Here is a 13,065-nt window from a genome sequence, read left to right as displayed (position 1 = left end):
AAATTTGGAGATTTTAAGACAAATAATAAAAAAAACATGTTTTATTTATGGTCGAGCACTTTACTGATGCGGTGGGATGGCGCAGAGAATAAAATAAGACGCTGGCTTTCGAATAACGCGAACCTGGTTCAGCACCCGACTTAAGCTGGCTGTTGATAAACACCCCTCACCTTCACCCAGGGTTACGCAGGGCGTAATCAATTAGGTGGGCGTAGTTGCTGAAGGAAAGGCGGCCGAGAGAAAGGAGCTGGCCACCCTACTCTTGTTAGTGCTGAATGCTTAGTATGATGAGAACCTTATCTTCTCATTCCCCAAAGCTCAGTAACTGCGTATGGGAGCTTTACCTTACTTCACTGATATCAAAAGATTGTCACCAAATTAAACATTGGCACAAATAAATGTCCATTTAATTTGCTAGCTGTCGGACACCATCTACAAAATGAGGCCAGTTTATCGTCTTGTGTTAGAGTTTTAGGCTACCGCTACCAAACCATGCGGAAAAGAGAGCATTTACTGGCTGGGTTTGCTTTGCTTATCTGGGTTGGCACTTGATTAATTTTCTCAAAATGCAACCGGTCCTTGAGCAAGCGTGGTGCCAATGTGACGGAGAGAACAAGTGCGTTTAAAATTAAAGTATTTTGTTGGCCAGAAGCGTGGACTATTTGTGATTAAAAATGTTATGGTGGTTTGATCAAAGTCGAGTTTGGTGTGGGACGCAATAACGTCATGAGGTGACGTGGTCACTGGTCAGACATGCTTGACTTACGAATGATGTAATCACTGACGAAGCGATTTGGGAAAAACCACGAGATCTGCTAATTTTTTCTTTGTGACCGACGTCTTGTGGCGTTGCTTGCGCCCGAAATAACCAAGTCGAGTTCTGTGGTTACGCATTTCTATTCTCGCACAGCTGGCTGGTGGATGGTTGATGTGACTTGTTTTGCTCTGTAACCAAACACCCGAATTTTTAAGCAAGGTAGTTAGCACAAACGAAGTTCAATAAGAATTTCACGAGGTTATTTCAGCAAATTTAGCATATAGTTGACTTTTTCAGTGCAGACATGGTGAACTGTTTTTTTTTTTTTTAAGAGGTGATAACTCAGTGCCTTATTAAAAATGTTTGTTTTTTTAAATTGACAGTATCAACCTAGACATTGACAGAATCAATAGTTTGAGTAGTACATGTGAGGTGGTACGTTACCTTTTTTAAGTAAAAGAGTAATTTGAAAGTTATTCAGAAGATTACAGCAAACTGGGAAATTAATTTCACTGCAACATAATGTGGCATTTGTTGGAAAAGATATTTGAGCAGGTAAAATCATATAACTTATTTTTGACATTTAGGTATTTGTTTATTTTAAATCATCATTCACCAACAAGTGAGTTTATTGACAAAGGTCATAGTTTCTTCTAACTACTACAGGTCTACATTGCATGCTTTTTCAATAGTTATCAAATAAGTGACATTTTTCTTCAAATTTTCATGGCTGAGGCTATTTTCCTTAAATTAATTCTACACTACACATCAACATATTGACAAAGAGGTTGGACTTTTTCTTTTACAAAAAAGCTCTTGTCTAAATCATAGATGTAACAGTGATATCTTGCTAATGGAGCTACTTTAGTTGACTTCGTTTGAAATGAATTGAAGCTTGAAATTTGATCCACCTTAAAAGCTCGATAAATGGATTTAAAAACAAAAAACCTAAAGTAAATAACCAAGTAGGCTACTGTAACGACCAACGCCATTGCCCATTTGAGGTAAACACAACGCCGAAAAGGTTGCCATGCATTTGGAAGAATTTATAGTCTATAATGAGGTAATGGCTGAGACATTAAAATATTGTCTGGATGCGTTCTTTTTATGATAAGAAAATTAACAAATAATTTTTATGCAGGTAACAAAGTACAGTACTTTTTTGGGCCAACTATGGTATGTTCTCGTCTTCATCTTCAGATTGATTGTCGTTGTAACCATAGGAGGATCAGGTAACGATTCTTAGAGTTAATATTCTGTTTTTAAATTGCAATAGAAATCTGAACAACACATTACTTTAGTTTTGGTTTGCTTTATCAAAAAGGCTGCAAAAAAGCGTTTTTTTTTTTTATAAATTCAGCCTGCGGAAATAGGAGCCTACTGTAGTAACTTAGCCTACACAAAAACTTGAGCAATACGCATGGAGCAAAGCAGGTACGGTTTCACGTTTCAGTAAGTAGAAACTTGTGAAAATGTTGTTGAACGCTTAAGTGGACTGTGATGAAGGACAATTTGTCCACAAGTATGCAAAAATTTAGTAACAAGATGCAACGTTGTAAATCATCAAAAGCACGACACAATTTCATGTAGGCTAGCTGGATAGTTTTAAGTGGGCTTCTTCTGTCGAGTCTTCTAAATTTGGTTGATACACCACAGATCGACACATTCTTGTGCGACGAAGTTGTATTTTGAAAGGTCCCACTTGCTGCAGTGGGTTAAAATGATGCTTGAATGGTCGGATTGCCCCCCTGCCCTCAATTTTTCTGTGGATGTTGTGGCAAGGGGGGCAATGGTGTCCTTTAAAGGTCATGCAAGCCACTGCATATTTTGCAATATAACAATTTCTGCAATTCGCTTTTAGCCTAATTATAATCTTTCAGTTTTGCCTCAAAATAATATTTACGACACAAAAGTCTGTATCACAGTAGGTTACGTCATTATTGCATAGCATGATGCCCTTCCGTGCCATTGCTCTTGGTATACCGGACACTTGTATCATTACTCGATATACTGAGCTGACAGATGAGCATTATCGCTATATATTATCTTAAAACTTAAAAAAAAAGTTGGCCTTTCAGCAACAAAAGTGCCCTTTTTTCATAATCCTGCCCCCTCAGTCAAAAATCGTTCCGGCGCCCCTGGGTGAATGCTGTGGATGGGAAGGTTTTGCTCATTTTGTATGCCAAGGGATGATTAGTAAGCCTATATTAAAGTTTCACACTGACTTCAAAATATGGAAACTTTGCTTTGGGATGCCACAAAATAATTTTCTCTTTCGTAGGGTGCCGTAAGCCTAACAAAATTGGAAGCCATTGTGTTACACCTTCGAAAATTTGTTTGATTTCAATTGCTGTTGTTAACGCTGTGTTGGCGAAATGTAGGTTATTAGGCTAGGTGTTTTGCATCATTGCTCTACAAGTCTAAATGTTACGGATTATATCAGAATATTAAAACTCAAAAACGTTGTTCTCACAGAAACAAAACCGCCTTCAGGCAGTTTCCGAGAAAAGCATAATCGCTTTCAAATCCCACTCCCACCAGCCGACAAACTTCAAACGGTTGATCATAATTTCGAAAGGCGCGCTTTCAAAATTCACCACATGGCCTTTGGCCAGATGTTTTCAGCTGTCGAAATCTGAGTTCATTTGAGTCAAGTGCTCTGCTATATGTGAAAAGAACTTTCCTGAATTTCCGTCATGAGGTCATCGGTGATGATGCAAGCGTTGGGTAATCGTTGTTTTCAAAGTCTAGTCTTTGAAAACTACTTCACCAAAAAAGCATTTCTCTTCAACCTATCACAGTCATCGATGTGGGATTTTGACAAAAAAATGGAAGTTTCTCCAATTTTCGACAATGATTCAATTGTTTTTAATTATAATTTGGTTTCAATAACATCAATTGCATTTGGAAAAAAGCTAGTTGTTTACTAAGAAAGATTTCAAGCGAATAAAACAAAATCAATCAAAGGAACAAAATTTTCATCAAAACGTAACTTTTTCAATATTTCGAAAAGCGTCGTCAAAAACTTTTAATTTACTTTGATCAATCGGTCAACCTATTTCAATCAACCACTTTTGGTCAATTTGTTTAGTTTATATGACTTTGCGCTTGTTGAAATTTCTTGAATTGTATTTTTTGTTCTTATACTTTGTCTTTAATACACTTGAACTTGAAAATTTAGTGAAAGAATACGCTTCACAGCGTGGTCGCAGACAAAACTATCTGGCCATCGGCTCCAGGTCTGGTTTGCATTGTAAACCAGAGGTTTTGATTAAATCTTACAAAATCGTCCTGTCATGCGTAACCTCTTTAGTCTTCACCCAAATTTCTACTTTCGACTAAGTGCTTATACCCACTCGATCGGAAATAAGCAAACGTAGTAACTACACACTTTTGTCATGTATTCTGTAGCGATCCTGATCAGCACAGTACAGAGTAGTGTGTTGGCGAGTGGACCTTCGGCGTGCCTCGAGGTAATGGGTTAGTGACCTGATGACTCGGTTAGTCAATAAGCGCTCCACTCCATTCCACAGCAAAACAGATCAAGAGACTAAGGTTAAACTTTCTGCCGGAGGAGTTCCTTCGAGGACAAGCCCTCATTATATAATTTCTGGCAGTTGGATTAGTTGATAACACTTCAAACTCGTGGAAAAGCTTTAGACTGCTAATCGCGATAAACGGATTACATTAGCCTGTATACCAGTGTTTCCCTTCCAAAAGAAACTTTGTTTCAAAGAGAATAATTATTTTCTTTCCCCAAGTGCCCTTATCTTTTTAATTGACGCACACGCGGTGATAATCTTGAGAAAGTAACCTATATTTAAACAAATTTTCGCTTAATTCTTGATTTTTGTAAAGTCACGTTGTTCGCTAGGTCAAAACGTGAAGACTTGGCTTTGCATGATGGGCCTCGATTCAAATAGAATATATTTTTGAGCTTGAGTTCTTCGTTTTCATTTTTGTATGTGAGTGTTCGGTGGTTCCCCATCGATGCATGCATGCACAGCAGTTAAAGAGCGTGTTGTTTCATAGTAGCCACGTTTAACTCACGCTTTGGTGGAATGTATGCCAAGCACTGTTTACAATCGTTGTACCTAACCCTAAGCAGAAAGCACCTTAGCAAAGTGTCTATAGCAGGAAAGGGTAACCTGCTCAAGTCTCCATAGGTGGGATAACCGTTTTTGGTGCAGTCATTTTGTCACCTTGTTTATAATGACTCAGCATGCGTTTCACTTAAACGTGACATAAGTAATTTTAGACAAAGCGCTTCATAGCTGATTCTAATAGCCTACATGCAGGTAGCGTTGACAGGGGGGAACCAGGGGGTAATTTTGGACTCAAGCGTGGGAATTTTAGGAACCTTACCCCGTATCCTTTCCAAGGGGCACAAGACCTTGAGAAGAAACCCCCGCATATATGCTTTGAATATAGTGCGTTTAAAGTCTCTTTATTTAGAGCTTGAGGACCTCATTGGTACTGGATTCAAATTATCCTTTCAACGGCCCTGCCTACATGTAGCAAAGTTTAAACCGGTTTTTTGAAGTTTAGTTGTGGGCCTATCATATTGTTGCGGCTTTTAAAGTTGTGGCTCGTGTTTATGCAAAAAAACTACTTTCGGTTTTTAGCATGCAACCCTGGTTTTGAAAATACCAATGTATTTCTGTATAAGTTTAAAATACAAGGTTAATGTTTGGTACATCTTCACAACTTATGTAATTTTTTGACTTATTTTTGCGCAATACCAATATTATGGGTTGTTATTGTTTTTCAGTTTATGGCGACGAACAATCCGCTTTCCAGTGCTCCACTGACGTGGTCGGCTGTACCAACATATGCTACAACGAGTTTGCAAAAATGTCTCACTTGCGGTTTTGGGCATTCCAAGTAAGTTACCTTATAAATTATCACACTAATTAACCACAATCACTCATTAAATTGACAGCTGTATAGTCGAGTGGTGGGAGCCTTGATACACCGCTCAAAAGAACTTCTGTTCGACACTGCTGAAGAGCATGCGGCTGTGTCTTCGGCAGGATATTCAATGGGCTGTCTGAAGGTGGATATGAAGATTTGTTTTCGGTCCACTTAATATTCAATTTCCGAACATAAAGCCTTATAACGACAAAGTACTCATTAAAATGTTATTTAACTAACACTGGAATAAAATTATAGAAAGATTGCAGAATCAAATGTTATCTTCTTATTTTTTTCGTCATACTTATCATTGGTTGAACGTATTTATGCCTACCCTAGCGTTTCGGTCACTTCAATGTTTTCTTATGACACCAACACGTTCAACGGTGCACGGTCGTTTGGTCGACAGACATTTGGTCGACAGGACGTTTGGTCGACAGGACGTTAGGTCGACAGAACGATTTATTTTTGGGTTAGGGTTAGGGTTAGAGTCAGAGTTAGATTAGGGTTATGGTTAGTTAACTAACCCTAACCCTAAAATAAATCGTTCTGTCGACCTAACGTCCTGTCGACCAAACGTCCTGTCGACCAAATGTCTGTCGACCAAACGTCCTGTCGACCAAATGACCGGGTACCACGTTCAACACAATTGAGTGATGCGTATTTTAGAGTGAAGTTGTGATTGACTACAATATGTGTGAGGTAATTTGTATTGGTAGTTGAATAAAAAATGTTCAAAATTATGTTATTTTAAAAATAACCTCCCATTTAATTTAATTCTATTTTGCAAGTATGCAAAATAGCTGGAAAACAGACTCAAGTGAAGTTACAATTTATTTCAGCTTCTTGCTGTGGCTACTCCAACAGTGATGTTTCACTTTTACACATTGTACGCTTCTTCTGAGATAGAGAAGTTAAAAATAGAAGAGGAAAAGTTAAGAGCTATGGAAGAAGGTGACGAGAAGGCACTGGTGAGATGTTTTTGTGTTTTCATAGATTTGTGGTCTCATGGCTATGGTGGTTCCAAGCCTTGAGTCAGCAGACCATTGTGATCTGTAAAGAGTTGGAAGCCCGTAAATTTATTGGTTTTAGGTAAAAATACTAAAATATAAGCCACGAAGAGCACTCTAAAATTCTCGAGTTGGAGGCTTGATGTGTTCCTTGGAAAGGATCCGTGGCATTTTTTTTTAGAATCACTGTTATAGGTTCTCTTGTAGTGAAATGATTAAATCTGTAGCCATCTTTCACTGTCGTAAACTGTATCTTTAACTCAACGGATTATATCAGTTCTTTTGTCGAAAATCATAACTTTTTGTAGACTACCAGTCTACTACCTTCAGGTCTGGGATAGTTTGTTTATTGAAAAACGTGATTTACCAACGTAATCTACTAATTACTGGGCTTTCTTCATAGGATGATGTTAAAACTGAAAAGGACTTCCGTAAAATGTCCCGAAGAAAAAAAAGCATCGGCCACATTAAACACAAACAAATCTATTCAGGAAGTGAACTAAAAGAGGTGAGAAGTTTTCATTCTTATTTAGCTAGTATTGTTTCACATATGTTTATTTTTTATTAATTTCAACTAATATTTTTTTTGCATGTGAATTAAAATGCCAGCTTTTCTAATAATTGTAATGACTTACAAATTCGCAACACACTTTAATACTATTTCTATCAATTTAAAAAAAAATCGACATCATTTAATTCATGCCTAGATTTAGACGCATTGTGTGACACAATGTTTACAAGTACAGTATAGGAAATGTGTCAATGCTTAGGTTTGACCTGGTTTGAATGCGTAATGTTCTGACCTAGTTGTGCAAGTGCCTTGAAGTGCAACCGGAAAAGTCATGCTTCGATCACGTGATGGGCGCGTGATTCTTGGTCAGCGAATCCGGTGTAATTTTAATTTTGTAAATAGGTTGTTAGAGAGTTATCCGATTGCAAAATCGTTTTAACTTGGTCCAGTAATATACAACCAAAAAAGGGAATTGGTATCACTGTGAGGTCAACTTTCTCTGCTGATGCATCGATTTGGGAGATTTTATAAGATGAAGACATGCAGTTTTGCATCGCCTACTTATATTAAGCAACAACATCACCTTATTCTAAATTCGGTATAGTTGTAAAGAACACCTAGCCTGAATGTGCTTTGCAGAGAGTTTGCTTCCTGGTAACATGCTCCTGAACTTATTTGAAGATGTTCTACGTTGTCTTTGCATGCCTGACGAAACTGTTGTAATAAAAACAGTTTTGTTGGCAAAAAATGACCTTTTCTTCTACAAGTAATATATGCGCCTAAACCTAATTGTGAAGTGCTGCATTGACGATCGGGTTTTATTCGCAGGTTCCAGTTACCAACAAAATTCACCTGGCTTATTTTCTAAGCATTATTTGTCGCTCGGCGGCTGAAGCTGGGTTCATATATTTGGGATACAAACTTTATATGAATATGGTAAGAAATTTGATCGGTTCAACCTTCAACAGAAATAATTAGTAGATTTCTAAACGGTAAAATTGGAATAAAATGCACTTTTGTATTTGTTTATTGGAAGTCAAGTATAGTTCGTACGTGACGTCAAAGTTGGATTCAAGTCCTCTGGCGGTATTTGACGCACAAAAAAATCCATTGTTTTGGTCTTACTGCGTTGTTGGCGAATGTTTTTTTTTGCCAGAAGGTGTTATGTTTTTTTTTATTTTTCATCAACATAACGCTTGACTTTGTAGTCGCGTTTGGAATTGATGTCGTTGCAAAGTTTTCGAAAAATTTTATTGGTCATTATGTTCGAGTACTGTTGTATTTGTTTTTTTTTATTAAAAAGGATTTAACAAGAGACCTTTCCAAAAATCAGCTTTGTTTTGTGAAACTGAGACCAAACCAGCAAATTATTATTTTTTGACGTCGATTCAACGTTTGCAAACTAGTCCGAAACTTCCACTGACGTTTAAACTTTTCGAAATCAACGCAATACTAATGTATTTCTTATCTAATTGCCTATTTTACATCCGGACCAGCAGGTCGTTGGAAAATACGATAACCGAATATCGCGCGACAGGCACTGCCTTGGGTCTTGTCAGTCAATGGGAGTGAACGGAAACCATTAAATTTCCAAAATAAAAACCAAGTTGTTCAGTTCGTTATTAAATCTGAAAAGCTTATCAAATTTGAGCTGATTAAGTAAAAATTCTGACCACATTTGTGCTGTGTTTTTCAGTATCCAGATTGCACATCCAAACCGTACGATCCCATTTGCCCACAAAACAAAAGTTCTCTTTACTTTTTGTGGATGAAAGTTCCCGCGACTTACCATTGTGTCGGCAAAGAAGGAAGCGACGTCCATTCTGCCTGCTACATGCACGTCAGAGATGACGGTCACGTCCCTTGCTTTGTGTCAAGGCCATATGTAAGGATAAATTCTCATTGTGGCTTTTGTGTGTTTGTGACTTCTGGCAATACCTTTACATCTGTCCAAAGCGATTTTAGATTTAATAATCACCGCAGTGACAATGAGTGCAATAGGGCAATAGGTTATAGGCTAGATTGCAAAAAAATTTGTTTCAAAGCACATCCGACATAATTATACGCCCTTGAAATTCTTGGTTGATGGATGTAGCATAAAAATCCCACTTTAGTTGTTCATGCTTACTGGTAAGTTGATTTGATTTTTTTCTTATTGTTGTTTCAGTTCAGTTTAGCAGGCCATTGTTCTAAGAAAGCTCGTAGGCATTTCTCTTAACAGCTTACTGTTCATAATCATGAGAAAGATCAATGGCTATAGTCATGGGCTGTATCCAAGGGGGGGTGATCACCCCCCCACACTTATTGAAGTGGTTTGGAATGACTAAGACGATTTTAGCCCACTGTCTAAAAATCACCCCCCCCCCCCCCGGATTCTAAAAGTGGATAGAGCCCCTGGCTTAGTCGAGGGTGCGCTACTTCGCAATCGATGTTTTTTTTTCGTCTGTACGTCTGAAATCCTTTAGGGTCTATAACATAAATTTTTTTTTTATATTTGATATAAGATTGGCATTGTTAATTTCAGCTACCATCAGTTTCACGTCGCACAATAGGATCGTTTTCCCGTCAATTTGCTTACTAAGACCTAGCCTAGTCAGTCGATTTCGGTTTCGACTTTGTTGTTTGCATGAGGAAGTGAAAGTGACCAACACTGGTAGGCTGCACACGTCCTTCACGTCGTTTTGAAACAAACCTGTAGCACAAAATACTTTTTTCTATTTGTGAGGAGAAAATATGTTGGAAGTAAAACGGTCATTTATATTTCAGGAGAAAACGGTTCTCCTCTGCTATATGGGCGTGCTCAGTGCGATGTGCTTTTTGTTGTCTGTACTTGAGCTAGTCGTCATCGCTGCACGGCGCCTTTGGAAAAGTAGACATCCAAAACCAAGGTAAGGTTTTGACTTAGCAAATAATTTCTTTTCAACTCGATTAAACTCTTTTTCACTTCTAACTTCAGTCATTGATTTTCACGTCGCAGTTGCTTCAGAAAGTTTCGCTAAATCAGTGGCGGTGCTAAAATGAATCTACATTGATTGGCAAGTATCGAATTAGCGTAGAAATTAATCTACTTCATGTAAGGTTTGCAGGTGTGTAATGTGTATACTTTATATTATACTATATAGCGATCCAAACAAACTTTTAACTATCAGGCATTCTTTTTAACTTGTCATTTCTAGTTTTAATATTTTTTGCCGAAATAACGCACGATTGTACACTATAGAGTTAAAAAAAACTCCAAAAATATCTAAGATAATAATGTTTGTTTAGGCGTCTGCTTTATGGTCCAGCACACGACTTCAGAATGGAGTCGGTTTTCCGACAGCCTTCCCCGTCAGCCCCCAACAACGACTATGACGAGAGACAGTATGTTCATTACCCAAGTCTTGGGGTCCCTGTGAGAATCAACAGTAAGTCGCGTTTTCTAGAAATGGTTTCGCAACATTTGTTCTCATTGTAGCTTCACTGTTGACACGAAGTCAGTTATGACTTCATCTATATATTCTTTGTAGCCTACGGAGTCTAACGTAAACTGCAACCACGATCTGACATCGTCGAAGTTGTTTTAGCATAGAATATGCATATGTAGCTAGGCCTATGTAGCTTATTTTAGCATATGTAGCCTACTAGCTCCGGTGAGTTCGTTTTGATACGAAGCAAGCTATGAATTCACTGATGCTAAAACCATACAGAAAATGGCAAATGCCCGTGCCCAGCAAATCAGTCTTACACTGTTTCGACGTGAAAATTCTGAAATCGTTGAGAACGTAAAATCTGATCTGCTGGTTCAGTAACAAACTAACGTTGCTTTCTTTCAAATTCTTGTTGCTTTTGGCATTTGGTGTGGGGCCGCATTGAAAAATTGTCTCACGTAAGTGACAAACTTCACATCATGCAATCGAGATGCCAATATTGTGACGTGTTCATTTTTTTCCAGGATACAACAATTCTAAATGCAATCCCAATGGCAAAGTAGTTCGGATCAGCGACGATGAGAGAAACAGCGAGAAGTGATTCTGAAGGATTGTCCATTTTCAGTTGACAACTGATTTTGTTTTCCAGCGAGTCAAATTTGATTTTTATAACCTATTCAACAACTGGCGAGTAATCAAACTGTGCAGGCTACACTGTAAGATCATTCCAAAAAGTGCAAGACCATTCCAGCTGCTCCAGCGTTATAACGTAACCAAAACTATAGGCAACATAAAAGAAGTTATGGTGCTGCCATACCTTGTTACCAACAGCTCACAGCTTTGTAGGGAATTTGAGTCGGAGGATGCGATATGCAATAGACAATTTTTTTCTTTTCTGAAAACTATCCTGCTCTTCTACCCTATTAAGTTGGTACCATAAACATTGATTAACGTGTGGATAGTCTTTCAATACTAATAGCAATAATCGAAAATTTAAATTTAATTAAAATTCGAGACGCTATTCGAGACTGCTTGCGCTACTGTCTGTGTTGTCACATTTTTATTTTTTTAAAACATTTTTGGAGATAAAAATGAAAAGTGTTATGCTCTGCTTCTGGACGTTGAGGCCAGATAAGCTAATTGCCCTGCCCGTGTTGCCAATCTATACGTACAATAATACGTTGAATCTATCGCAATGTTTATTATTTATATTGCTTGTGAAAAAATAAAATTCCTGCCATCACTGTCAAAACTAAACTAATGCTGTTAACTAACATTCCAATACCGATCTTCCGAAAAATACGTACTACAAGAACAGAAAGTGTTGAAAGTGACATTCTTGCTTCCGTACAGTTGCCTTGTACTGTAAATTGAAATGAAGCACGAGTAACGTAAATAAAGTAACACTTGGATGTAAAAGAGTTTTATATAATTAATGGATGCTTGAATGTCGATGGAGCGACTTTGCATTGCAATTTATGTGTCCACGTGTGTGTCTCATGATAGGTTATATTTATTACGTTTAGAGTTCTTACCTTTAGTTACGTGTACCAGACGAAAATTGTTGAGAATACTCATCATAAATTTGTTCCTGTTTCTAGCAAGTGTTCGGCCTACAAACAAGCTTTCATGTCCACGTTGGAGAGGGTTGGGTGATATTTATATGAGTCTGCCTTGTAGCCTAATCGTATTTTAAATTTGTTACTTTATTATTGGCTTCATCAGAATTAGCTTGTAATATATGACGCTTTGACTTCAACATTACAAAATATAAAATGCAATACGATGTGGAGACAAAAATATCTGTTAGGGGCATTGTGCAGCCCATAGGCAATCAATGCATTCCTTTTTATATCAACTCTTTTTCATACGTTCTGTTGATAAAGTATGTGCAAGTGCTGCACCGGATCTTCGTGAATTGATTTATCCAACATTTGTAGCATTTTTTCTGCTCATACCTAATGCGCTGTTCATTTACGAAATCTTTCTCTGTGTCTTTGTGTGCGCCATGATTTCAGTTTCTTGACTAAATCTTGCTTTCTCATGCCGTTCTGTTTTTAATTTTTCATTTTTCATTCGTTTATCGCGTTGCCTTTTTAGCATTTTTGTTTTTAGCAAAAGTTGTTGATGTTAAAAGCCTGACGAAAACGTGTTTACATTTCATTTGAACAGCATAAAACTAAACGACTCCCGTTAGGTTTGAAATAATAATCAATGTGACATAAAAATAACGTTGCAACAACTAGCTATATGTATATTTGTGTGATTTTTGCCATATCTTTTTTATATCATTTTTTTCAAAATTCAATATTACTGTACAGTTAGATTTTGCAATAATTTCGTCTACAAGTTTATACACTACCCGAAATATGATTAAGCGCAAATCTTCTGTATGTTTGACGTCTAGTTTTCTAGAAAATTGCAACTTTTTTAAACATCGAAATAAAAACTCATTCACATCTG

The 13,065-nt window shown here is 37.4% G+C and overlaps 1 protein-coding gene across 1 annotated transcript; it reads left to right on the top strand.

The window, feature by feature from the left end:
- The first annotated feature begins 1,145 nt into the window (after window positions 1-1,145).
- LOC145777012 (gap junction alpha-4 protein-like) lies at window positions 1,146-13,065 on the top strand. The gene is made up of 10 exons (XM_082588280.1): window positions 1,146-1,312; window positions 1,899-1,989; window positions 5,529-5,641; window positions 6,514-6,642; window positions 7,085-7,189; window positions 8,021-8,128; window positions 8,889-9,077; window positions 9,959-10,080; window positions 10,460-10,599; window positions 11,127-13,065. The coding sequence occupies exons 1-10, from the start codon at window positions 1,280-1,282 to the stop codon at window positions 11,201-11,203; spliced, it is 1,107 nt and encodes a 368-aa protein (XP_082444406.1). The 5' UTR covers window positions 1,146-1,279; the 3' UTR covers window positions 11,204-13,065.

The sequence above is a fragment of the Aplidium turbinatum genome, chromosome 9 (assembly GCF_918807975.1).
Source record: "Aplidium turbinatum chromosome 9, kaAplTurb1.1, whole genome shotgun sequence".
NCBI classification, from domain to species: Eukaryota; Metazoa; Chordata; class Ascidiacea; order Aplousobranchia; family Polyclinidae; genus Aplidium; species Aplidium turbinatum.
This window is presented reverse-complemented; position numbering and strand designations above follow the sequence as displayed.

What these genes read in the sequence shown, in the direction of transcription:
- LOC145777012 (XM_082588280.1), top strand. Translation starts at nt 1,280, where the DNA reads ATGTGGCATTTGTTGGAAAAGATATTTGAGCAG. An exon ending in CAGGAAGTGAACTAAAAGAG is followed by an intron (nt 7,190 to 8,020) that starts GTGAGAAGTTTT and finishes TTTTATTCGCAG; the next exon opens with GTTCCAGTTACCAACAAAAT. An exon ending in GCTTTGTGTCAAGGCCATAT is followed by an intron (nt 9,078 to 9,958) that starts GTAAGGATAAAT and finishes TTTATATTTCAG; the next exon opens with GAGAAAACGGTTCTCCTCTG.